Below are 24,607 nucleotides of genomic sequence, written 5' to 3' on the forward strand. Positions count from 1 at the left end.
GGACAACAGAGGGGGGAGGGACCCAGGCGCGCAGCGTGGGGAAAGATGGCGGCGGCCGAGGAGGCCGGCGGCGACGGCGAGCAGTGGAGGCTGTGGCTGCCCCAGCATGTTGTGTTCGTGCGGCTACGAGAGAGCCTGCGGGACCTGAGCCCTCCTGCGCCGGGCGCCGGGCAGCCAAGCTCGCCCAGTCTCACCAGGAACCTTCTCTTCGGGCTCGGCGCGGAGCTCTTCCTGTGGGACGGGGCGGCCGGCGCTTTCTTGGCAGTGCGCCTGCGCGGCCCAGGCCCCGCCCCTGGCGACGGGAGCCGGGGCGGCGGCGGCGGCGGCGGCGGCGGCGGCGGCGGCGGCGAGGGCCCCGCCCTGAGCCGCTATCAGGTAACGGCGGTGCCAGACTGCCCTTGCGCGGGGGCGTGCCGGCCGAGGCTGCTTGCTAGGGCTCACCTGTGCGAGGCGTGCCTGGGGCTGGGAGAAGGAGGAATGAGAAGCCTTTCTGGAGCCCTTCTTTTCCTCTCTTCAGGCAGCTCGTCGTTTTTACGTGTCGTTGTTCCGTCGTGTCCGACTTCTTGACCCCGTTTGGAGTGTTTGGCCCTTTCTTTCTCCCGCTCATTTTACAGATGAGGAAACTGAGGCAGACAGGGTTAATTAGGTGACTTGCCCAGGGTCACGCAGCTAGTACGTGTCTGAGGTCTGATTTGAACTCAGGTCTTCCTGAGGCAAATAAAACTTGATGCCCAGGAAACCATCCTGAGGGTCCCTAGTCTGGACCAATGCTTATCTAGTGCCTCTTGTGTTCGGGACCTGACCCAGCACCAAGCTCTTGGTCAAGTGGCAAGTGTTGGAGGCTGCCTCCTGGCCTTGAAGGTGTCTTAGAATAGCTTGACACGCCCCATCCATGAACAGGGGCAGTCGATGAGATGATGGTTCAGCGTTCCTGAACTGGGGTGATGGGAAGGGGCAAGAAGTGGCATCTTGAAATAGTGTTTGGGCCCTAGGGCTCCTGGGAGTGCTTAGCTTATCAATGCTTGTTGATTGACTGACTTGGATCTCGTCCCTGGCTAGTAAAGACCTTCATTAAGGTCCCTGCCAGCTCTAAAGCTGTGACCTGCTAATTGGTTTTTCAGGTCTGTTAGAGTTGTAGAAAATTCCTTGACCTTCAAAGAGGTTGGGGGGGGGGTCACTAATGGGGCAGGATTTGGACCCAGGTCTTCTGGACTCCAGCACTCTTCTTTACTGTGTCACTGCCTTTAAACATTTCTGTAGGTCCCACTTCTCAGATTGGCTAAGATGGCATAAAAGGAAAATTACAGTAGCTGGAGGGCATGTGGAAAAATAGGGGCGCTAATGCATTGTTGCTGGAGTTGTGGGGCGATTCAGCCATTCTGGTGAACAATTTGGAACTCTGCCCCAAGAGGTTATAAAACTGTGCGTACCCTTTGACCCACCAATACTGCTATGAGGTCTGTATCCAAACAGATCAAAGAGAAAGGACAGGGGTCCATAGATACAAAAATATTTATAGCAGCTCTTCTTTGTGGTGCCAAAGAATTGGAAACTGAGGGGATGACTGTCAAATAGGGGATGGCTGAGCAAGTTGTGGTATATGATTGTGATGGAATATTCTTGTAAGAAATAACAAAAGGGGACGGTTTCAGAAAATCTGGAAAGACTGATATGAACTGATGTAGAGTGAGGCAAGCAGAACCAGGAGAACATCGCATGGTAAAAGCAGTGCTGTACAGTGCTCAACTATGAACGACTTAGATATTCGCAGCCCTGGTTTTCAGAGATGAAGCGCCCTTAAACTAGCACACCAGTGAGTTATGTGCAACTGAACTCTTTGAAACTTTCAGTGATCTTGAAAGCTGAGTCAGCTACAAGCCTGATTCTGGCCAGTCTAGCCCAGACTGATAAATTGTGCAGCTGAGACCCTTTCAGATAAGCAGAATATTCCCGCTCCATCCCTCTCCCCTACTGCCCCCTTCCTACTCCCATGCCAGTCCTGTTGGGAGGGGATTGTCCTCCACTCTTCCCATGAGACCTCCCCTTTTTGTTGTACCCATAAATATTCCAAGCTGTGTCTATAGGACAGGCTCCTTGGTATTAGAAGTTCCCACATGCGTGTATATATCTCTTGTAATAAATCATATTACTACTCATGTCTTATGGAGTTGTGACTTTTGGTTAACAGTCTCCAGAGAAAGAATGGATAGAGTCTTAATGTAGATTGAAACATCATGTTTAACTTTATTTTTCTTGCTCTTTTGCAACATGGCTAATATGGAAATATGTTTTGCATGGTTTCACCTAATATCACATTTCTTGTATGGGGGAAGGGGAAAAAATTTGGAACTCAATTTTTTTTTTAAATGCTAAAAAATAAATGAAATGTTTTTTAAAAGTCCATTGCCGTAGGATCTTAGATTTAGAGCTTTAGAGGCCACCTTCTGCCCCCCCACACTCTATTGAGGAAGAGTGTGAGGCACAGAGGAGGTGAAGGGATTTGGCTATGGGTCCCACAGGTGGAACTGAATCTAGCCCTTCCTGAGGCTCATCTCTGTGCAGTCAGAGTGGCTGTAGTGTTGTTTTGTTGCTTTTTCTCCTAAATCATATTTCTTTCCCTCACATACATGAATCAAAATCCACTGCAAATGCCCAGTTAATTATAAATTTGATTCCTATGTGTAATTGAGGAGAAGCCTTCTTGCCTGCTGGCTTGCCACAGGAAGCTCGTTCTTATCACTGGTCATGGCCAGAAGTGAGAGAAGGCAGGTAGAGGCTGCAGGGGGAGACCACAGGGAACAGAGAACTCTGGCCTGGCTGGGCCTGCAGGAGCAGGTTTCCCCTCTGTGTTCTGCAAGAGGAACTTCATTACCTCCTATTGACTAACAAATGGGAGAAAGGGATTTCCTTTACAAGTGGTTAAAATAAAAGATTGTATTATGTTAACTTCACAGCATTCCAATTAACTAGAGCAGTACTGTATGGACTTTCCCCCCTTCCAAATAACTTTTTCCCATCAACATTAATTCCAGCTTGCTTTAATTTCCAGAGATTGCTTTGTATAAATCCACCCCTATTTGAAGTCTACCAAGTCCTGTTGAGCCCGACTCACCATCATGTGGCTCTTATTGGCACCAGGGGACTAACCATCTTAGAGCTTCCAAAACGATGGGGGAAGAATTCTGAATTTGAAGGTGGGAAATCAACGGTGAACTGTAGGTAAGTTGGGTCTTCCGTTGGGTCCTGGTCTGGGTGGTTTGTGGTATGTGATGTAGGTGAGTGGTGTGGGTGTGTGCATACATGTGTGGTGAGCAGTTTTGTTTATTGTGGGAAAGTTCTTGCTTGTGTTTCTGGCAGAATTTGTGATTTAAATATAGCAAATATGTTTTATTCTCTAAAGTTCAGGTGTCTATCTTTAGAGGCCCATCAAAAGCAGAGTTATCTGTCCCATTACTTTGAGGCTTTGATGTTCCCCCCCCAACAGCAGTGAACAGATTGAGGTCATTTGCCCCAGAAAAGGAATCCACAGACAAAAAATTGACAAACTCTGGGCCTGTTGTAGAATTAAGAATTTGTAGTGATCCAGTGTTTGGGATACAAATTTACTAAGAGCGCTAGAAAAAATGACGCACTCTGTCTTGTAGCACGACTCCTGTTGCTGAGAGGTTCTTCAGCAGCTCCCCCTCCCTGAGCCTGAAGCACGCTGCCTGGTACCCAAGTGAAGTGCTAGACCCGCATGTGGTACTGCTGACGTCAGACAACGTGATACGGTATGGGCTGGTAATGCCTAAAGAGGCTGCTCTTTGGCTCTCCTCAGGACCCAGCTGTAGAGGGAAGGGAAGGGAAGGGGTCGGTTCAGACCTGTAGATGAGGGCATGATAGAATCCAGCATCACTGAGCCCTCCCAGAAGCCTGGGAGATGAGAAAAAGGAGTTGGTTGTGTCCATTTAGTTTCTAACAGTCCCTCCCTCTCATCAAACCATGAAATGATGTTCATTGTTGCCTTTGAACAAAGGATAAGGTCAACCAACTCCTCCCTTTGCCTCTCTAAGGCTTACCTGTGAGCTGTCCTTCCCCTAACCCTCACCCTAAGCTTCCTTTGTCTCTGGGCTTCACTGGTAGTGAGAGTCAACATTGTGAAGTTGGATTCCTCCTTCAGTGTGGGCCCTCCTAGAACTGGCTGAATGGTCAGACTTGAAGAAGGGACATGGATGGTCCCATGTCCCTCTGGAAGGAGATTGGAAGCTGTTGAACATGTTGATCAGTGCCTGGGATCCAGCCCTGGATGATTCATCTGAAGCTGGAAGGACATCTCACCTATAAAATAACTAGAACTGGGCTTACAGAGGGCCTTAAAATTGCTCCGGCCCTGCAGGAGTAGAAGAGTATAGGCCACTTGTGAGTTTGGAGCCATGGTATTCAAAGTTTTTTCAGGCTGGCAGAACCTTCTGGAGCTTATGTTTCACTAACAGAGCCTTTGAGGGCCAACGTCATCTCCAGTCCACAGGGAGGCTTAGAGAAGAGCTTCGTGGGGCTTAAAGGCCACTGGCATCTCCAGGTCTTTGTTAGAGGAATTAACGTATAGCCAAAGTTTATTCCTATCAACTTTCCTTGTTATTTGAGTTGACCCAGAGTTTTAACTTGTTCTTCATTGTGAGAGAGCTCTCTTCCTAGCTTTGAATCATATGTAAGTCATAAAAGCATTTCATTATTTCCTTTACCCAAGTCATTGGTAAAAATGTTAAAACAACACAGCACTGAGCGTAGAGCCCTGGAGCACTCCACTGGAAACTTCCAAATTGACATTGCGCTGTTACTTCTTTGGAGACTGCACTCTGCAAAGTCATCAGTGATCTCTTAATCACCAGATCCAATGGGCTTTTCTCAGTCCTCATCCTCCTTGTCTGTCTGTCTCCTTTACTGAATCTTCCTCCAGATCATGCCTTTTAACCTCCTTCGCCCTCTATCCTACCTCACTGGGTAATCTCCTCAGCTCCCAGATATTCAATCACCATCTCCATGCTGATGATTTTCAGATCTATGTTTTCTGCCCCAGACTCTGCTGACCTCCAATCACATCTCCAGCTGCCCCTCAGACATATCAAACTGGATGTCCAGTAGACTATCTTTAATTCAGCATGTCCAAAATGGAACTTGTCCTCATTCCCTCTATAAATCCTTTCCCCTTCCTACTTTCCCTAACCCCACCCACCCCCCAAGGCCCCCAGGCTCACAACCCTAGGAATCATCCTGGACTCCTTTCTCTCACCACCACCCCTCCCCACCCAACATCCAAATATGGTGCCAAGGCCTGTCCGTTTCAACTCTGCAGGTGTAGGCCCTCATCTCCTTATATATGGACTTGCAATAGCTACTGGGGGTCAGCTTGCCTTTACTCTATTGATTATCTGTCTCCTCCAGGATCAAATACAAAATCTTCTGTTTCCTTTGCAAAGCCCTTCATAACGTGGCCCTTTCCTCCTTGTCAGTCTTCTTAATACTTTACTCCTTGACGCATACTCTTTAATCCAATGGCACCAGCCTTCTGGCTCTTCTTCCTACATTACACTCCCATCTCTCTCATTGGCTCTTCCCTGTGCCTGCACTTGTTCCTTATCTCTGCCTCCTGGATTCCTTCAAGTCTTGGCTAAAATCCCACTTCTTACAAACAGACATAGAAAGGTGACAATCAGCTCGGGACTAGGGAAACGCAAGGACTCAATGGTGATTAGAACTTAAAACAGAAAGAATAGACTGGACCCTGAGTGTTCAGTAGTGACTGAACTTGGCGTAGGAGGAAGGATCCTCCCTTGTTTTGCCGAGTTGGGGGATCATGGGCAAGGCATGTTGCATGCCTCAAACTGCTTGTTTTCTTTCTATTCTTTGTCACAAGGGTTGATGGGGGAGAGGAAGATACATTTGGAACTGAAGATAGTGAAAAAAAATAAGTTATCTATAGAATTTTTATAAAATTAAGTTTCACTGTGAAGGGAAGGAGGTCCATTTTGAAGAGTGGGAGAGGTTAGAGATTTTTAATTTTTTAAATGGCTTGGACAGGCCTGAGCCTGTTTTTAGAGGGTGGAGGATACCCCAGGAAAGGAGGTGAAATGGATGGAGAGAAGCCATTCTTTTTGAGATCATCTTGTTTGTCCAAAGTCCTGGTCCCTGAGGTGTGGATAAGTGGCCCTGCCAGTAAAAGGCACAGAAGGGAGGTTCCTTGGTGCCTTTCCTCCTCTCCCACCCCCATCTTTCCAGTCATTCCTGCATTAGACCACACCTGGAGAACCTGTTAGCCTGTCAAGGGGGAGATGGTAGTACCAAGGCTGGACAAAAGACTGGGGAGGAGGGGAAATGGAGGAGGACGTTGGGAGATGTTGATGTGGGGGAGGATCTCGTGTTATTGTGTCTTATGCTTGGTTTTCTCCTTTTGGGGGGCTTCCAGGATCTATTGTCTGCGGGAGCCCCAGATCCCAGTGAAGGTGATCCCCCTTTCTGATGCCGAGGAAGAAAACTTGATCCTCAACAGAGGGTGAGTCTGAGGGGTGTCTTTTAGGGCACCTTCCAGGAATGCCCACATCGTGATGCCTCTGGGGCAGGGCCAAGGCAGTGGGGCCAGTCAGCTGCCTGCCCAAGCTGATCCTCATCTTCTGGGTAGAACCTTGAGGGGCCCCACAGGTTTGGTATCTGACTCTGGAGTGTGGCAGGCTCATATTGTATGCCCCTCCCCCCACCCCCCCCCCGCCCACACACCAACAACTAGTGATCCTGAGGGCTCTCTTACTCTTCCACAGGGAGACCTATTCCTTTTGCCTGTCTAGGGGAGGGATGGGGAACCTGCGGCCTTGAGGCTACATGTGGCCCTCTAGGTCCTCAAGTTTGATCCTTTGATTGAATCCAAATTTATTGTTTAGACTCACTACAGGTTCCTCACCCCTGGTCTAGGGGCTCAGGGCCAAGAGACAAAGACTTGAGATGTTACTGAGTGAGATTCTCTGGCTGCAGGGAGATCTGGGCAGCCCTTCTGAGCTTGTGGGGCATCGGAATACTTTGGGGCCCCCCACCCCATCCTTTAAGAGACAGTGTCTGAGTTCCTGTGGCCAAGTGGTGGCGATAGTCTCTGCACAAAAGTGTTCATCACTGGCCCTATCATTGGAGCCTTCCTGGCATGGCTGGCCAGGACAGCTTGGTCTTTACTGGCCCAGGCAGAGGCTGACCACTGCCCGGTGTGAGTGGACACTCTTGAGGGAACTTTTAAGCAGAGTTTGAGATCGAATGAGATAATGCTTGTAAAAAGAACACTCAACACACAGGGCCTGGCACATCCGTTCCCTCTTCTTCTAGACTCTGAGGGCAGCCCCTCAGGAAACTGCGGCCTGGGTCCTTTGACTCCACCTCTCACTTAGGACTAAGGGACCTTAAATGTGGAGATCCTGGTATTGCAGAGGCCACAGAAACAAACTGGTGCTTTTGGCTTTGTCTAACCTTAGAGTCTGTCTGCGCTTAAAGCATTTGGAGTCTTTTAGGGTTGGCAGTTTTTTCTTTGATCAATTTTTGTTTTGAATGCTTTTGTTGATGGTTATTACACTTAGATTTAAAAAAAAGAAAAAAGCTTTTTGCCACTGACCTGCCTCAGGATGGTCTGACATTGAAGAGTGAGGATGGGTGGGATCCTAGCGAGGCTGGGGGGTAGGCCCTAGTGGAGCCTTCGCTGCCACCTTTACCTGTATTGGGGTATTTAGGGATGTCTTTATGTATCCCATTAAGATGATCAAAAGTGATTGTGTGCCATATGTGGCCCTCAAGGTCCTTGGGTACAGCCTTTTGACCAAGTCCAAGTTTTACAGAACAAATTCTTTTGTTAAGGGGATCTGTTCTGTGAAGATTGGATTCAGTCAAAGGGCCTGCCACCCTTGAGGACCTATGGGACTCTGTGTAGCCCCAAGGCCGCAGGCTCACCAGCCCTGGCTGCGGCTCTGAGTGAACCCCCACTACCAGCGGGGTACGTCAGGGCCCCTCCTAGGCCCTCTGCTGTCTGGCTTCCATCCTCAGGATGCTGCTTCATGAATATGTTGGCTATGTTTTCCAACATTTTGTTGGCACTTCACGGTCTGACTGAAGCTGCTGTCTCTCTGCATGGCCCACTCCCGTGGCCTTTGCTCAGCCCTCACCCTTGTCCTCTCTGTGGCCTTTGACACTGTGGCTCTGCACCCTCCCGGACACAGACACGTTTCTAATTCTTGGGAGGGATTTTCCTTAAGCACAGCCCGACCATGTGAGTGTCGCCCTCAGTCATGGCTCTGCACAGTGCCTAGCACGTGATAGACCCTGGCTGGCCAACTGCCAGTAAGTCCATAAAATACAAGTTCCTATTGGACTTAATTTTTGTCATCCATTGCGGCCCTTCTTGCCTACTGTAGTCCAACTAAACTGGCTTTCTCTCTGCTCCTCCACTACTTCTCCATGTTCTTTGTCTTTGCATCGGCTGTCCCCCATGCCTGGCTCTCCTTTCCTTATATGTGAAGGCCTCTTGGCTGCTTGCAGAATGGCTTTGTCATTGGAGATATTCAATCTAACGACTGTTTTAGAGTTTGCTGTGTGTAGGTAAGGTTTTTGTCTGAGTTGATGTGTAGATTTCCTTTTGTGGCGCATTTTCTGTATTCAGAAGTCTGGGTCATTCTCTTGTGTCACTGGTTTGACTGTTCTTAGGGGGTTGCCTCATCCTCCAGGTCAGGCCATAGCTTTGACGTGTGTAGACATCTTCTCTTCTTCCAGGTTGTCCTTCGTGGCCTATATTTGTTTTCAGAATCTCTTAGTCTCTCATTCCTTGGGACAGCCTTCCACTGTGAATTTTTCTTTCTAATATGATAACTTTTTAAAAATTTCTTCTTTGAGAGCTATACATTCTGACTGGTTCCTCCCTTTTCCCCCCTCTTTTGAACCTGTCCAAGATTTATTTTCTTGTGTCCTTTCTTGCGATTCCACAGGGTCCTGTGTTTCCTGGGTCCTTGGTTCATTTTCCTTTGCTTTATAGTCTTTGTTAAAGGAGCTTTGTATTCCCTCTGGATTTTTGGGGTTGGCTTCATCCTTCCTTCTCTTTCTTGCTACTTTTTTTTTTTATTTTTTTTTAATTTATTTAACATATTTAGTTTTCAGCATTGATTTTCACAAGAGTTTGGATTACAAATTTTCTCCCCATTTCTACCCTCCCCCCCACTCTAAGATGGCATATATTCTGGTTGCCCTGTTCCCCAGTCAGCGCTCCCCTCTGTCACCGCACTCCCCTCCCATCCCCTTTTCCCTTCCTTTCTTGTAGGGCAAGATAAATTTTTACGCCCCATTGCCTGTGTATCTTATTTTCTTGTTGCATGCAAAAACATTTTTGTTTGTTTTTAAACATCTGTTTTTAAAACTTTGAGTTCCAAATTCTCTTCCCTCTTCCCTTCCCACCCACCCTCCCTAAGAAGTCAAGCAATTCAACATAGGCCACATGTGTATCATTATGTATAACCCTTCCACAATACTCATGTTGTGAAAGACTAACTATATTTTGCTCCTTCCCAACCCATCCCCCTTTATTGAATTTTCCCCCTTGACCCTGTCCCCTTTCGAAAGTGTTTGTTTTTGACTACCTCCACCCCCATCTGCCCTCCCCTCCCATCATCACCCCCATTTTTTTTTATCTTCTTCCCTCTTCTTTCCTGTGGGGTAAGATTCCCAATTGGGTATGTATGGTATTCCCTCCTTAGGCCAAATCTGATGAGAGCAATGTTCACTCATTCCCCCCTCATCCGCCCTCTCCCCTCCTCCCACAGAACTGCTTCCTCTTGCCACCTTTATGGGAGATAATCCATCCCATTCTATCTCTCCTTATCTCCCTCTCTCGGTATGTTCCTCTCTCATCCCTTAATTTGATTTTATTTCTTTTAGATATCTTCCCTTCATCTTCAACTCACCCTGTGTCTGCTCTCTCCCTCTCTCCCTCCCTCCCTCCCCCCCCCCCCCCCCCCCCTCTCTCTCTCTCTCTCTCTCTCTCTCTCTCTCTCTATATATATATATATATATATATATATATATATATATATACACACATACATACACACATAGATATATACATACATACACATTCACCCATATATATATATAAACATATATGTATGCATATTCCCTTCAGCTACCCTAATACTGAGGTCTCATGAGTCATACATGTCATCTTTCCATGTAGGAATGTCAACAAAACAGTTCACCTTTGGTAAGTCACTTGCAATTTCTTTTTCTTGTTCTTTTTCTTGATTACCTTTTCATGCTTCTCTTGATTCTTGTGTTTGAAAGTCAGATTTTCTATTCAGCTCTGGTCTTTTCACTGAGAAAGCTTGAAAGTCCTCTATTTTATTGAAAGTCCATATTTTGCCTTGGAGCATGATACTCAGTTTTGCTGGGTAGGTGATTCTTGGTTTTAATCCTAGCTCCACTGACCTCCGGAATATCATATTCCAAGCCCTTCAATCCCTTAATGTAGAAGCTGCTAGATCTTGTATTATTCTGATTGTGTTTCCACAATACTCAAATTGTTTCTTTCTGGCTGCTTGCAGTATTTTCTCCTTGATCTGGGAGCTCTGGAATTTGGCGACAATATTCCTGGGAGATTTCTTTTTGGGATCTATTTGAGGAGGCGATTGATGGATTCTTTCAATTTCTATTTTGCCCTGTGGCTCTAGAATATCAGGGCAGTTCTCCTTAATAATTTTTTTAAAGATGATATCTAGGCTCTTTTTTGATCATGGCTTTCAGGTAGTCCAATAATTTTTAAATTATCTCTCCTGGATCTATTTTTCAGGTCAGTGGTTTTTCCAATGAGCTATTTCACATTGTCTTCCACCTTTTTATTCCTTTGGTTCTGTTTTATAATATCTTGATTTCTCATCAAGTCACTAGCTTCCACTTACTCCAGTCTAATTTTTAAGGTGGTATTTTCTTCAGTGGTCTTTTGGACCTCCTTTTCCATTTGGCTAATTCTGCCTTTCAAGGCATTCTTCTCCTCATTGGCTTTTTGGAGTTCTTTTGCCATTTGAGTTAGTCTATTTTTTAAGGTGTTGTTTTCTTCAGTGTATTTTTCAGTATTTTTTTGGGTCTCCTTTAGCAAGTCATTGACTTGTTTTTCATGGTTTTCCCACACCCTTCTCATTTCTTTTCCCAATTTTTCCTCTACTTCTCTAACTTGCTTTTCCAACTCCTTTTTGAGCTCTTCCATGGCCTGGGACCAGTTCATCCTTTTCTTGGAGGCTTTTGGTGTAGGCTCTATGACTTTGTTGAATTCTTTAGGCTGTATGTTTTGGTCTTCTTTGTCAGCAAAGAAAGAATGCAAAGTCTGAGACTGAATCTCGGTGCGTTTTCGCTGCCTGGCCATATTCCCAACCAACTAACTTGACCTTTGAGTTTTTCAGTGGGGTATGACTGCTTTTATAGACTACAGAGTTCTATGTTCCACGTTTGGGGGGGAGGTGCCACCTCTGCCACACCAGCACTGCTCCTTCCCCAACCCCCAACCCGAACTGGGCTTAGATCTTCAGCAGGCCGTGCACTCCTGCTCTGATCCACCACTTAATTCCTCCCACCAGGTGGGCCTGGAGCCGGAAGTAACAACAGCTGTAGCTGCCCCCGGGGCTGGAAGCCTAACCGTGAACTCCTTCTACTCCCACAGCTTTTCCCACTAACCTTCTCCGCAGTCTTTGGTGTTTGTGGGTTAAGGAGTCTGGTAACTGCCGCAACTCACTGATTCAGGGCGCTAGGGCCCCTCTGCCCGGCTTCTGGTCTGGATGGTCCACGCTATTCAGGCTGGGTTCTGCTCCACTCCATTCCCAGCTCCCAGCTCCCAGCTCCATGTGGAATAGACCTCACCCAGAGACCATCCAGGCTGTCCTGGGCTGGAGCCCTGCTTCCCTCTGCTGTTTTGTGGGTTCTGCCATTCTAGAATTGGTTCAGAGCCATTTTTTATAGGTTTTTGGAGGGACTCAGTACTGAGCTCACACTAGTTCCTGCTTACCAGCTGCCATCTTGGCTCCGCCCCCTTTTCTTGCTGCTTGTACTCTGGGTTTTTGTTGAGTTTTCTTCCTCTAGAAATGTGTCATGTTTCAGACTTTTTTCCCTATATTCAATCAGTCAACATTTAATCAGTGCCTATCATGTGCCAGACACTGTGCTGTGGCTCAAGACAGCCCCTGCCCCCAAGGGGCTCCCTTTCTAGTGGGGGAGACAACCAACAGACAGAAATATACAAATGGATAACTAGGAGATGATTAGCAGAGGCAAGGCATTGTAATTAAGAGGGCTTGGAAAAGGTACTGAGATTTTAGCTGGGATAAAACTTGAAGGTCAGAGCACAGAACGGAGGGTGTTCCAGGCCTGAGGGACAGCCAGAGAAGCTTCCCAGAGCTTTGTGACTCCCCACCCCCACCCCGTCCTTTTGGGACGCGACCCCCATTGGGTGTTTTGTTGGTGGCTCCAGCTATGTTCCAGTCCCCTTTGCTTCAGGGCCGGTGCAGCCGCCTGTGCTGGCACCTCGCCCCAGTGCTTTGCCTTCTCTGGCAGGGCTGAAGATGGAAAATAGCAGGACAAAGAACAAGAAACCTGTATTACCAAGGAGAATGTGACCGCCACTCTCACTAGACTACTCTGGTGGCCTTATTCTGTTTCCTTCTGCTTTCTTTCCCCACCAAGTCACTCTCCTCTTCAGTAAACCCCAGTGACTTCCTGCTGCCCTTTATGAGTCAGCCTGAACCTTTCCTTCCCCCACATTTTCAGGTGCGGCCAAACTGGCCTTTAGGTGTTCCACAATGCTTACCTCTGCCCCTACACGGAGCTTCCCTCAATGGCCTTCACCCCAGAACAAAAAAGAGCCTGCCTTTAATTTTGTCTGTGCCTCATCTCCTGTTTAGACTGTCTGCTCTCTGGGGCAGGAGCCATTCCATCTTTGTGCCTGGTATCTAGTGAGCACTTAATAAAGGCTCGCTGATCGCATCTGGCAGTCTCTGAGTCCACCAGCACTGGCTGCAGGAACTCCCATCTGCCCATTTATGGCAGGCATGACTCCTCTGAGATGTTCTCTCTCTTGTTTGGTCCACTTTGTAGGAGGGCGTACACGGCATCCCTTGGAGAGACGGCCGTCGCATTTGACTTTGGGCCTCTGGCAACAGTGCCCAAAAATGTCTTTGGACAACGAGGCCAAGAGGAGGTGCTGGCCTACCCCCTGTACATCCTGTATGAGAATGGGGAGACCTTCCTTACGTATGTGAGTCTGATGCAAAGGTGAGCCATGCTGGTCTCCCACATGGGATGCAGGGGGCCTCGTTAACCAGTGACTCTTATCTGAAAAAGATGGGGAGAGGGTAGTGGACCACAAGCTCTGGGCGAGCCTTCCTCCTGGGACTCCCTCAAGGGGGGCACAGATTCCAGGAATGAGGAGTCAGATGTCAGATTTGTGGCTTAGGAAGGACACTGAAATCCTGGAGAGCCCCTAGAGGAGGCAGCCAGGATGGGGAGGGGCTGGATGGGTGCAAGACACTGGACGAGGGAGGTTAAGGGACTGGTCATCCGAGGTTTGAAGCCCTGCCCGGAGACAGAAGGACTAGACAGGAGCAGAAGGCACATCAGGAGCCCTTCTATACCAAAGAGCCGGCCCAGAGTGGAAGGAAGGAGCCACCTGTCCTCGCAGGGCCTGGGCTGCTGACTGGGTGCTCTCCCAGTGTTGTGGCACTAGGATCCCGCTGCCCTGGAGCTGCTCCCACCTCCCAAATTCTGGAGGCTTTCTGTAGCTGCATGCTCTGGCCAGGGTAAACTCCATGTGTAAATGGGCAAGCATGCCTGGTGGAAGAATCACAGCTCTGCAGGTACTGGGGAGCTGAGGGCTCTGGAGCGCTCAGTCCTTGACTTTGGCGGGGTAGTGCTTGTAGAAAACAGCACAAAAGTCAAAGATATGGATGCTGATACAGTGAGCCTATGGGAAATAGGGAGTTAGTTTCCCACAACCGGCCAAAACTGATGCTTCACTAGAGATTGCCAGAAAGACATTTTTCTGCTCACCATACTTTGTGTCCAAACATTAATTCTGATTCTATGCATTTTCTTAACATAGTAACCATGAAATAACCATCCAGTACTGGGGAGGGGCAGGGGCAGTGATAGTGATGTCAGAGAGACCCCAGGTAAAAAGAGAAAAGGGGCAGCTGCCATCTCTAGTCTCCCGCCTCTGGATGAGTGCCAGCCCTGGACACAGAAGTCACAGACATGTGCAAGAGAACGGGGGACTGCTCCCCACTTACCCACAAACTTTGCTGCTTTTCCTTTTTTTACCTCCCTGTTTCCACAATTCGGCCAGCAGCTTCTGTGGGGGTGTAAGATCCACCCACAGCCAGCACCCAGAAAGCTGCCAACAGCACAGGTTCTTTTGATGTGCTTAACTAAGGAAAGCAAGGTGAAGGGGTTGACAAGCTTACTTTAATTCAGCACACAAATGTCATTCACTTAGTTCAGGGGAACAGACCAGCACACTGAACTTCAGAGCAAAATACAAATTACAAACATCAACAGACAGACCAAATACAGATTCATAGTTACCAACATCTAGCTTCAGCCCAGGAGCTCAGAACAAGGGCTGGCCCAGAGTCACGCGCCACCACAGCTGTAGGTAGGAGCTCCAAGGAAGAGGAGGCCAACCCCTGGTTTTATATCTTTTTCAGGTCAGGGGTGAGTCACACATGGGACTCACCCAAGTGACCTAGAATCATCACAAAGAGGCAACTTAAACCCACGTGGTCTAAAAGCCTCTGCTGTCCCAGACATGTAAACTAGGCCCTCCCTGGAGTTAGCCCCACCTTGGGCCCCACCTTAGTTGCCAATCCACACCCACATAGGTTTTACACCTAGATGGGGGTTTGGGCCTAGGGCTTAGCACTTAGTAAGACCAATGAAATACACTGAATTACTCAAACAAAAGCCAAACTCTTCAAGGGCACTTGTTGAACTAAATGCTAAGGAGCCCATTTTGCTTACCAACACACTCCCTCATCACACATTGGACAGGTGACTTGAGCCCTTTCTGTGGCAGATTCACAAACACTTGTACCCCTCAGTCATCTTTTTTATGGATCATGGCACTTCTCGTCGTTTCTCCACTGTGCACAGCCAAGAATACCCATGACTGCCAACGCAAAGTGAAGATGAGGTCACTAATGACACAGATTCATGAAGTCACAAACATTGAAGATTGACTCATCAGATGGAAGATGAATCCACTCCCCACAGCCCTAAACAGGAGGTCTCAGTCCAGTTCTGGGCTGTGTACACGGCTCCTCTGGGAGGAATATATGCTCTTTGAAGGCAGGGATTGTAGCCCCTGTGCCTGGCACATACTAGGTATTTGTTCAGGTCTTGCTCATTGGTTGAGGGAGAGGGAAGGTCCTGGAAATAGGGAAGTAGATGGCAAGCTTCTTGGCCAAAAGGAGAGGTCGGTTATGGAGGAGGAAGAAGCTGCTGGATGGCAGCCTCAGCAAACTGTACTCTCAATGTGATGGCTGTAAGAAATGACCAGTTTGCTGTTGGTGGAATTGTGAACTGATCCAACCATTCTGGAGAGCAGTTTGGAAACATGCCCAAAGGGCTATAAAACCGTGCATATCCTTTGATCCAGCAATACCACTTCAAGTCTGTATCCCAAAGAGATCATAAAAAAGAGAAAAGGACCCACATGTGCAGAAATATTTATAGCAGTTCTTTTTGTGGTGGCAAAGAATTGGAAATCAAAAGAATGCCCATCAATTGGGGAATGGCTGAACAAGCTATGGTATATGATTGTCATGGAATACTACTGAGCTGTAAGAAATGATAAGCAGGATGATTTCAGAAAACCCTGAAAAGATTTACATGAACTGATGCAGAGTGAAGTGAACAGAACCAGGAGAATGTTGTACACAGTAACAGCCACATTGTTCGATGAAGAACTGTGAATGACTTGGAGATTCTCAGCAATGCAGTGATCCAAGACAATCCCAAAGGACTAATGGTGAAGCCGACTATCTGCCTCCAGAGAAAGAACTGATGCTGATTGAATACAGACTGAACAGGCTATTTTTCACTTTTTTTTCATTTTTTTCTTTTAGTCGAGTTTTCTTGTACAAAATAACGAATACAGAAATGTTTTACATAACTGCACAGATACAACCTACATCTGATTGCTTACCATCTCAGGAAGAGAGAGAAAGAATTTAGAACTCACAACTTTTAATAAAGATGTTAAAAATTGGGAGAAAAAAAAGAAAAGAAATGGCGAATTGGAGCTTGGGGCAGGGGAGGGGCTGGGGTTATGGAAGGGAATACTGAGTAATATAATGGCAGTTTTGTTCTTGGAGAAGAGAGGATGAGAGGTGTGCTAACCCAACCCTAAGTGTGCACACAGTCAAGTCACTTACAGCTGTTACATGCTAAGCCTGCAGACAGGAAGTTGTTTTTATCGTTTTGTTTTTTTTTTAGTAGTGTGACTCTTGGTGTGACCCCTTTGGGGTTTTCTTGGCAGATATGGGAGTAGTTTGCCATTTCCTTCTCCAGCTCATTTTACGGACAAGGAAACTGAGGTAAACAGGGTTAAGTGACTTGCTAATAAGTGTCTGAGGCCGGATTTGAACTCAGATCCTCCCCACTCCAGGTCTGTGCTATATCCACTGCACTGCTGAGCTGCCCAGGAAGACCTAAGCTCAAATCCTGCCTCAGAGATTAGCTGTGTGACTCTGGGCAGTCATGCCACTGATGTCTGCCTCAGTTTCTGTGTATGTTAAATGGGAACAGTGATAGCACCTGCTTACAGGGTGGTGAGAATCAGATGAGATTACATTGGTAAAGTGCTTAACAGGTGCTGCTTATTGTGTTTAAAAAGGTTGGGGTGTAGAGGTTTTCAGGGAGGACGAGCCCCTCTGGGGTGAGGGCTGCTCACCTACCCAGCTCTCACCTGTGGCTCCAGAAGCTGTAGCAGCCACAACCCAATAAAGCATCTCAGCTGACAGGCTGAAGCAGGCTGAGGCTGACCGAGGGGCATTGGGGAGGGAGGGGAGTTAGACTCCCTGAGCATGTGAAGACGTCCCCCTCCAGAAGAGGTGGATGAGAACACTGTTCCAAGGCCCTGAAGGCTGCTAAAGCAGGCGCTGTGGAGCTTAGAGCTTGGTCAAACATGGAAGACACCAAGGCCATCCACTGCATCCGGGGCCGTCGACAGTCATTTTGACTTTTGTCCTGCCTCTGCACTCTGAGACCCTGCAAGAGAGCAAGGCTGATGACTTCATGCAGCCACCTCACTTCAGTTTGCAGCCAAGTCAGAACGTGATCCCATGATGTCAGTGGCCCGCTCTTCAGAAACAAAGGACAGACACCAGTGATTAGTATTTTTTAAAAGGCTCAGCATTTTTACTTCATTATGAGGACAGCTCACGATGCCCCTAGCTTTAGGGGCGAGGGTGACTCCAAAGGAATGAGGAAAGGCCTATACTTTTGGGGCCTCCAATGTCCTCACTTATAACATGGATATGTTGGATGGCAACTGGTTCAGTTCAGACCTTTATGAAGCACCTACTGTGTGCTCCAGGCACTGTGCTCTGGTGCATCCACCAAGGAGGGCCAGGACAGGGCAGGCTGAGGAGAGGGAGAGCTTGGGCCATCACGAGTGTGGGGAGGGGGCGTCCAGGTGGAATGGAAGGACAGAAAAATCAGGCTTGAAAGGACACCAGGTCATGAAGGGTCTTACAGGTTGTTTTTGCCCTGGAGGAGATGGGGAGTCCCTGGTGGTGTTAGAGCAGGGCCCTGAGGTCTGCCTCAGTTTCCTTTTGGTGAACCTAAGGCCCCAGCTGGAGGTAGGGTCAGGGGAGGCGGTCCCCACAGTCCAGCCTTGACCACCTCTGGGTCTCCTTTTTTGTTTCCCCAGCATTGCATCCCTGGGGAAGCTCTTGGGACCCCTGCCCATGCATCCAGCTGCCGAGGACAACTACGGCTATGACGCCTGCGCCATCCTCTGCCTGCCCTGCGTGCCCAACATTCTCGTCATTGCCACTGAGTCAGGGATGCTGTACCACTGTGTGGTGCTGGAAGGGGAGGAGGAGGACGAGCAGCATGTAAGTGCCCCGATGCAGGTGCCCTCAGGGTCAGGACCAGGCCAGTGGCGAGTATGGAAGGGAAACCTCAGTTCCACAGCACCTACTGTGCGCCGGGCGTTGTAGCCAGGGGGCCAGTAGCTCTTAGCCCTCAGTACTCTGGCTGGGCCAGATGATGTTTTTAGGGTTGTGGTGGGGCTAGTGGCACAGCCAGAGTAAATCCAGAGGGGGCTCAAGGACCCAAAACGGTCCAGTGGGAGCTGACACCCTGCCTTTGGCCAGTGTTTAAAAAGATCATCTTCTGGACCAGGGGTGGGGAACCTGCATCCTTCAGTCCACATGTGACCCTCTGGGTCCTCAGGTGCGGCCCTTTGAGTCCAAGTTTTACAGAACAAACCCTTTTATGCAAGGGATTCATGTGAAGTTTGGATTCAGTCAAAGGGCCAGACCCAGAGGACCATAAGAGACGAGTCAGGATGGGGCACCAGCGAGGGAATCAGAGTCACAGCTTAGACGCAGAGGGGTTCAGAAGCAGGGAGCTGCCTGTTGGGCACCAGGGGCTACAAGGATAGGTTGAGGTCGGACCCTTGACAAGGAGGCCATGGGCAGGGGAGGGGGAGCAGCCACATGGAAACCCCCAACCCTCCCCATTATTACCTTCCTGTTGGGCCTCCTCCATAATTCAAGGCCCACATGCCTTTCTGCAGTCAGAGAAATCCTGGGATTCCCGGGCCGACCTCATCCCTTCTCTCTACGTGTTCGAGTGTGTGGAGTTGGAGCTCGCTCTCAGACTGGCCTCTGGAGAAGAGGACGATGACCCCTTCGAGTCGGACTTCTCTTGTCCCATTAAGCTGCACCGAGGTGAGGGGCTGCCCTTCTGCCGTACATCCTCCAGGATTATCCTGGGAGATGCTGGGGGGCACTCCTCCACTTCCTCCTCCTCCCCTCCTGGCTCATCCCAACACACACACACACACACACACACACACACACACACACACACACACACGGGAAAGGAAGCAAGCCAAGAGTTCTCCAGGGCCAAGAGGGAATATGTGCTAGGCGTGGAGATGTCATGGTGGAGGCTTAGTGAGTGGGCCTGGTTAGCAAGGGCTTTGGCTTCGGATGCCAAACAGCATTTTGTGTTGGATCCTAAAGGCAACAGGAAGACCCTGGAGCTTATTGAATAGGGATGGGGGGAGGACAGGATCAGCTCTGCACCTGAGGAAGATCACTTTGGTGACCAAATAGAAGATAAGAGTGGGATGGGGAGACTTGAGGCAGGAACCCAACCCCCCCCCCAGCAGCATGGGGTGAGGAGGGCCTGCACCAGGGTGGCTGGGGGCAGGGGCATGTTTGAGAGATGCTGCAGAGGTGAAATTGATGAGAGATGGTAAAGAGCTGAAACTGACAGGCCTTGGCACCATATTGGATCTGGGCCCAGGGTGACCCAGTGGTAAGTCTGAGGGTCTGGGAGGAGGGCATTGCCCTCTACGGTAATAGGGAAGGGGGGCGGCATTTAGGGGGAAAGGTAACCAGTCCTGTTGAGGTTCAGATGTCTGCTGGACCTGCCATTTGAGATGTCTGAAAGGCAGCTGGAGGTGTGAGATTGGAGGACAGGCTGGGGCAGGAAGGTGGACCTGAGAACCATCAGCACAGATGGTCATGAAATTCATGACAAAGGAAGGCATCTAGAGGTAGGACACCCGTGGTTGCAGGGTGTGGTCTGGAAGAGGAGAACCAAGGGAATGGGAATAGGCACTTCTGCAGCTCCTCTTCCAGGCACTGTGCCAAGTACTTGACAGCTCTCTCTGCCAAGAAAGCGCTAAGGAGAAGAGTAGCCTTTATTGTCAGAGAGGCCAAGAAGGGTGTGTCCTGAGGAGAGAAGGGAATGAGGGAGTGGAGCCACCGAATATAGGCAATTTCTCTAGGAGTTTGAGACAAATAGGAGGGCAGCTTGGAGATCTGAATACGGGGTTTGTAAGGTTGGAGAGACATGGGTGTGTTTGTAGAAAGTGGTGAATGAGGCAGTAAAAAGGGAGAAATTGGAGATTAACCAGGGGTGGGAACTGGGAGGATGAGTGAGGAATGATGCCAGTTTTGAGATAGGAAGAGCCCACTTTTGTGGATTGTAGTTGAACGACAGAAGATTTTCATTGAAATGAGGAAGTGGTGCAGGGTGGTTCAGGTTGGAGTGAGCAGCTCTCAGGCTATAAGGACAGGAAGAGGGTTAACCTGGTAGAAAAGGAGCCCCCGATCTTCCCTGGTCTCCATGCGCTTCTTAGTGGCCAGGGCAGAGTTGGGACGTGGGGAATGAGAGCGCTGTCCGTGGTGGTCATCGAGGCCCTTGTGGGCACAGCGACCTCAGCCTTCGGCTTTCCAACTTCCTATCAGACCTGCCTCAGGAGATCCTTCAACTCTCCCCGTTGCAGATCCCAAATGTCCCTCCCGATATCATTGTACCCATGAGGCCGGTGTCCACAGTGTGGGGCTGACTTGGATCCACAAACTTCACAGATTTCTTGGGTCGGGTGAGTTCCGCCATTGAAACCCCCCGGGGATGTTCTAGTATTGTGGGGCGGGGTTGGCACAGTGTCAGGAGGGGACATGGGGACAGAGCTGGCCAAGGACAGACCCATGGACTCTGCTGGTCTCTTGGTAGATGAGGAAGATAAAGACAGTTTGCAAGAACTCGCTGCTGAACAGAAATGCTTCGTAGAACACATCCTCTGTACAAAGCCCCTGCCCTGCAGGTAAGGACTGCCAGCCCTGTAGCCACCAGGGAATCAGCTTCCCCAATTTCCTTGGCCTCCATCTGGGGAAAGGCATGTCGCGCCCAACCCAGGGTTGTCTCTACCTCCATCTCCTGATGGACAGGTTGGCCTGGCTGTGTGTCGGTGAGCCGTGTCCCCCGCCCCCCGGGTTGGACACCGTCATCTGGCCCCTTTTCTCCGTAATGCAATTGAGAGATGTTTCCCCAGGCAGCCGGCTCCCATCCGAGGTTTCTGGATCGTGTCTGATGTTTTGGGGCCCACAATGGTGTGTGTCACCAACACCTATGAGTGCCTCACCAGGCCTCTGCTGTAAGTACTTCTCTGGGTGGGCAGCAGGGAGGGAGGCTCCGTCCTATGCCATCTACACCAACCAGCGTCTCTGTTCTTGTTCTAATCTGCTTGTATTTATGGTGCGGACCACGGCAGAAGTACAGTCCACCCCACATCTCCTCCTCTGCTCTGTGCCCGCGAGGACGTCGGCATGGCACAGTCTCCCCTGCGCATCCTGGCAGAGACCCAGGACTCCTTTGAGAAACACATTCGGAGTACCCTGCAGCGCAGTGCAGCCAATCCTGTGTTTCTGAAGTATGGTGGGAGGCGGGGCAGAGAGATTGGTCATGGCTGACATGCTGGGCACAAAGCTAGGAGCTTAGGTGTCCCCCAGTAGCAGTTCTCAGGCATGTGGAGCGCCCCTGGTGACACCACAGTGGATAGAGAACTGGATAGCCCTAGAATCAGGAAGACCCGAATTCAGATCCATCCTCTGATCAGCTTGTATTCCTTATCCACCTCCCAAGGCTGTTTGCCTATAAAATACTTAGCATCTTGCCTGGCTTATAGTAGGTGCTTAATAAATGCTTATTCTTAGAAAATGGGCATCAGTGTTTTATCTTGATCGGGCAGAAGCTGAGGCTCAAAAGAGATTGTAAGGGGGGAAGCATGCCTAACACCCTCTCCCCCTTGCCCCCAAGATCCTCTGACAAGGATGTGGCGCCTCCCCCTGAAGAATGCCTCCAGCTGCTCAGTCGGGCCACGCAGGTATTCCGAGATGAGTACATCCTGAAGCAGGACCTGGCCAAAGAGGAGATCCAGCGGAGGTGAGGCTTGCCCTGAAGGCGGCTCAGGTGGCCCGAGAGCCCAGTGTCCCAGCCTGTTTGTCCTTTCTCTTGTTCTTAAAGGGTGAAGTTGTTATGTGGCCAGAAGAAGAAGCAACTTGAAGATCTCAACTACTGCCGAGAGGAGAGGTGAGTCTCTGGGGGCCAAGGGGGTCCAGCACCCTCAGGAGAGAAGGGACACATGCCCAGCACGGGGCTGTCCCCCATCTCTCCTCAGGAAAAGTCTCCGAGAGATGGCTGAGCGCTTGGCGGACAAATACGAGGAGGCCAAGGAGCGCCAGGAAGATCTCATGAACAGGTGCAGGGGCAGTGCCAGGCTTGGGGGAAGGGGGAGGACGGGCGGCAAGGGAAGCCCCCAGCCCGAGGCAAGCTGCCATTTCTTTCCTGGGAAAGGATGAAGCAGCTTCTGCGAAGCTTCCACTCCCAGCTGCCAGTCCTCTCTGACAGTGAGAGGGAGATGAAGAAGGAGCTGCAGATGATCCCCGACCAGCTTCGGCACCTGGGCAATGCCATCAAGCAGGTGAGGTGTGGGGCAGCTGTCTGAGAGCTGGTGCCCAGGGCAGCAGTGCCCAAATGGTTCATGGCATTTCTATCTGCTGTGCCCAGGTCACAATGAAGAAGGACTACCAGCAGAGAAAGATGGAAAGGGGGACGAGTCCCCAGAAGCCCACCATTACGCTCAGCGCCTACCAGCGCAAGTGCATCCGGACTGTTCTGAAGGAAGAGTGAGTGAAGCTGGAGGGGAGGGGGAGAAAGGGGGGGGGCACTTGGTGGGGAAGAGGAAAGGCCTCATGGTCCAGCTTTTTAGGGGTGAACACATACGAGAGATGGTGAAGCAAATTAACGACATCCGCAATCATGTCAACTTCTGACCAAGGCCGGAGCAAGCAACAGAGAGCTTCAAGTGGACCCCTGGGGAGGAGGCCTCTGGGAGTGTCTGCCCACTGGATTTTATAAATACCAAATAAATACGTTTTATAAGGAAGGAGTGACTGGGCCGGCTTGGCTTCCAGGCTGGCTGGGACGCGCTCCCTGCATGGACACAGTGACCCACACAGTCCCACTGGGCAGCAGCTTTTGTTTTTAATGTGAACACGCGTAAGGACACACCTTCAGTACAGTTAACAATGGTTACAGTTGATTGATAGCCACGATCGCACAAGACATCAACAGCGCGCTTGACTTCTGTCTGGGGAGCAGGAAAAGGGGTTAAGAAAGCGGGCGTTCAGAGCATGGTCCTGGCCCCCAACAGAAGGGGAGCCAGGCTGCCCTAGGGAAGGGGATGCACCGGCCACACCCAAGAAAAAGGGAGCAGCTTTCTCTGGGGTGCTCTCTAGCTCATGGCCAGCTCATGAGGGAGCTAGGAGGCCTTCAGGAGGTGGGATTTGACTCTTCAAAATACCTTGAATAACACCAGTTCCAAAGAGGGAGGGGCTGGCAGAAGGTCCCAATAGTCAGAAAGGTGTGGTAATGGCCAGGCCTGCCCCATGTGGCAGCTCCCTCCTCATGAATGCTCCAGATGCCCTCACCATGATAAGCTGGTGCAGGGCCCCTCCCCCCAATTAATGCAGGTGATTCCATAAAGCTACCAGAAAGAAGGCCCTCCAGCAATTATTAACAGTTGGCTGTTTTCCCCAGCCAGTCCCACTCCAAACAACAGGAAGAGAACTACAATGGTGGCTCCAAGTCTTTTGAAATGGAATGGGGGGGGGGGGGGTACTTGATGGGGGGCAGCTGTGGGCAATTTGTGGAAAAGGGATTCCTGGTCACATGTGTTTGTGCTTTTCTCAAACCTCCACTTTGGGTTTCCAGAGCCCACTTACACACTCACCTAGGCAGGTTCGCTTGGGGAGTTTTCCGTGGGGGTCTTCGTCTTCCCGACAAGACAAAACAGCATAAACTGGGCTTGGAAATACAATCACTACCCAATGACCTGCTCACAAATTCATATTTTAATATAAAATATTCATACAGCAGACCTACCCTGTCTCCTAGCCGAATACTGTTATGGACTAGCCCTATTCCAACAGAAAAACAAGGGGTGCTGTTTGTTCTCCCACTTTCTTGTGAATGTCAATAGGAATTCCAGAAGCCACTAAGCCACTTGGGGGAATGTTCCACGAGCCTCCATGAGCCAGGGCCTCCTGAAGGGAGGCTGACAACCTTGGGAACATCACCTGGTTCCCATGAAGGTGTCCTCTCCCGCCTGGCCGGCCAACAAAGTCTTTGCTCCTTCCCTGTCCTCTTCAGCTCCTTCCATTAAGAGTTAAATAATAATTAACATTGCTATAAAGATGAGTTAAAAACCCCAACTGCAGTCTGGGAGTCCCGGAATCAGGCTGTCATGTCTCAGGAAGCTGGTTAATGTCTGTCAGTTTTGTGTCATTCAAGATGGCCCGGATTCTCTCCAAGGAGTCTGCCTGCCGGATCCGCTCTAGCTGGACCTGGGAGGAGACCAGTGGGATGAGGGCAGGGAGCCCCTTCTAAGTACTGCTCTGTCAGCACTTAGGTACCCCAGGAGCCACTGGGAGAATGGGGGGAGCCTAGACACCCCCCCAAGCTGGGATCTCTTCGCTTCTGTCCCCCTTCTCTT

General features: G+C 49.7%; 2 protein-coding genes across 3 annotated transcripts in view; one reads left to right on the plus strand and one right to left on the minus strand.

Moving 5' to 3' along the window:
* The first annotated feature begins 28 nt into the window (after positions 1-28).
* Positions 29-23,992, plus strand: NUP88 (nucleoporin 88). Its single transcript, XM_036754376.1, has 17 exons — positions 29-375; positions 3,050-3,219; positions 3,645-3,770; positions 6,443-6,529; positions 13,126-13,302; positions 17,960-18,146; positions 18,833-18,986; positions 20,558-20,656; positions 20,788-20,878; positions 21,107-21,208; positions 21,326-21,484; positions 21,871-21,996; positions 22,078-22,143; positions 22,232-22,312; positions 22,408-22,534; positions 22,621-22,739; positions 22,823-23,992. Exons 1-17 carry the CDS (start codon positions 46-48, stop codon positions 22,884-22,886), a joined length of 2,265 nt encoding a protein of 754 aa, XP_036610271.1. The 5' UTR covers positions 29-45; the 3' UTR covers positions 22,887-23,992.
* The window catches only part of RABEP1 (rabaptin, RAB GTPase binding effector protein 1), an 84,835-nt gene continuing 83,303 nt past the window's right edge, over positions 23,076-24,607 (minus strand). For both annotated transcript variants that reach the window (XM_036754374.1, XM_036754375.1), the window contains exon 18: positions 23,076-24,458. In XM_036754374.1, coding sequence (XP_036610269.1) covers positions 24,357-24,458 — 102 coding nt within the window. In that variant the 3' untranslated portion in view covers positions 23,076-24,356. The remainder of the gene's footprint in view (positions 24,459-24,607) is intronic.

The sequence above is a fragment of the Trichosurus vulpecula genome, chromosome 4 (genome assembly GCF_011100635.1).
Source record: "Trichosurus vulpecula isolate mTriVul1 chromosome 4, mTriVul1.pri, whole genome shotgun sequence".
NCBI lineage: Eukaryota > Metazoa > Chordata > Mammalia > Diprotodontia > Phalangeridae > Trichosurus > Trichosurus vulpecula.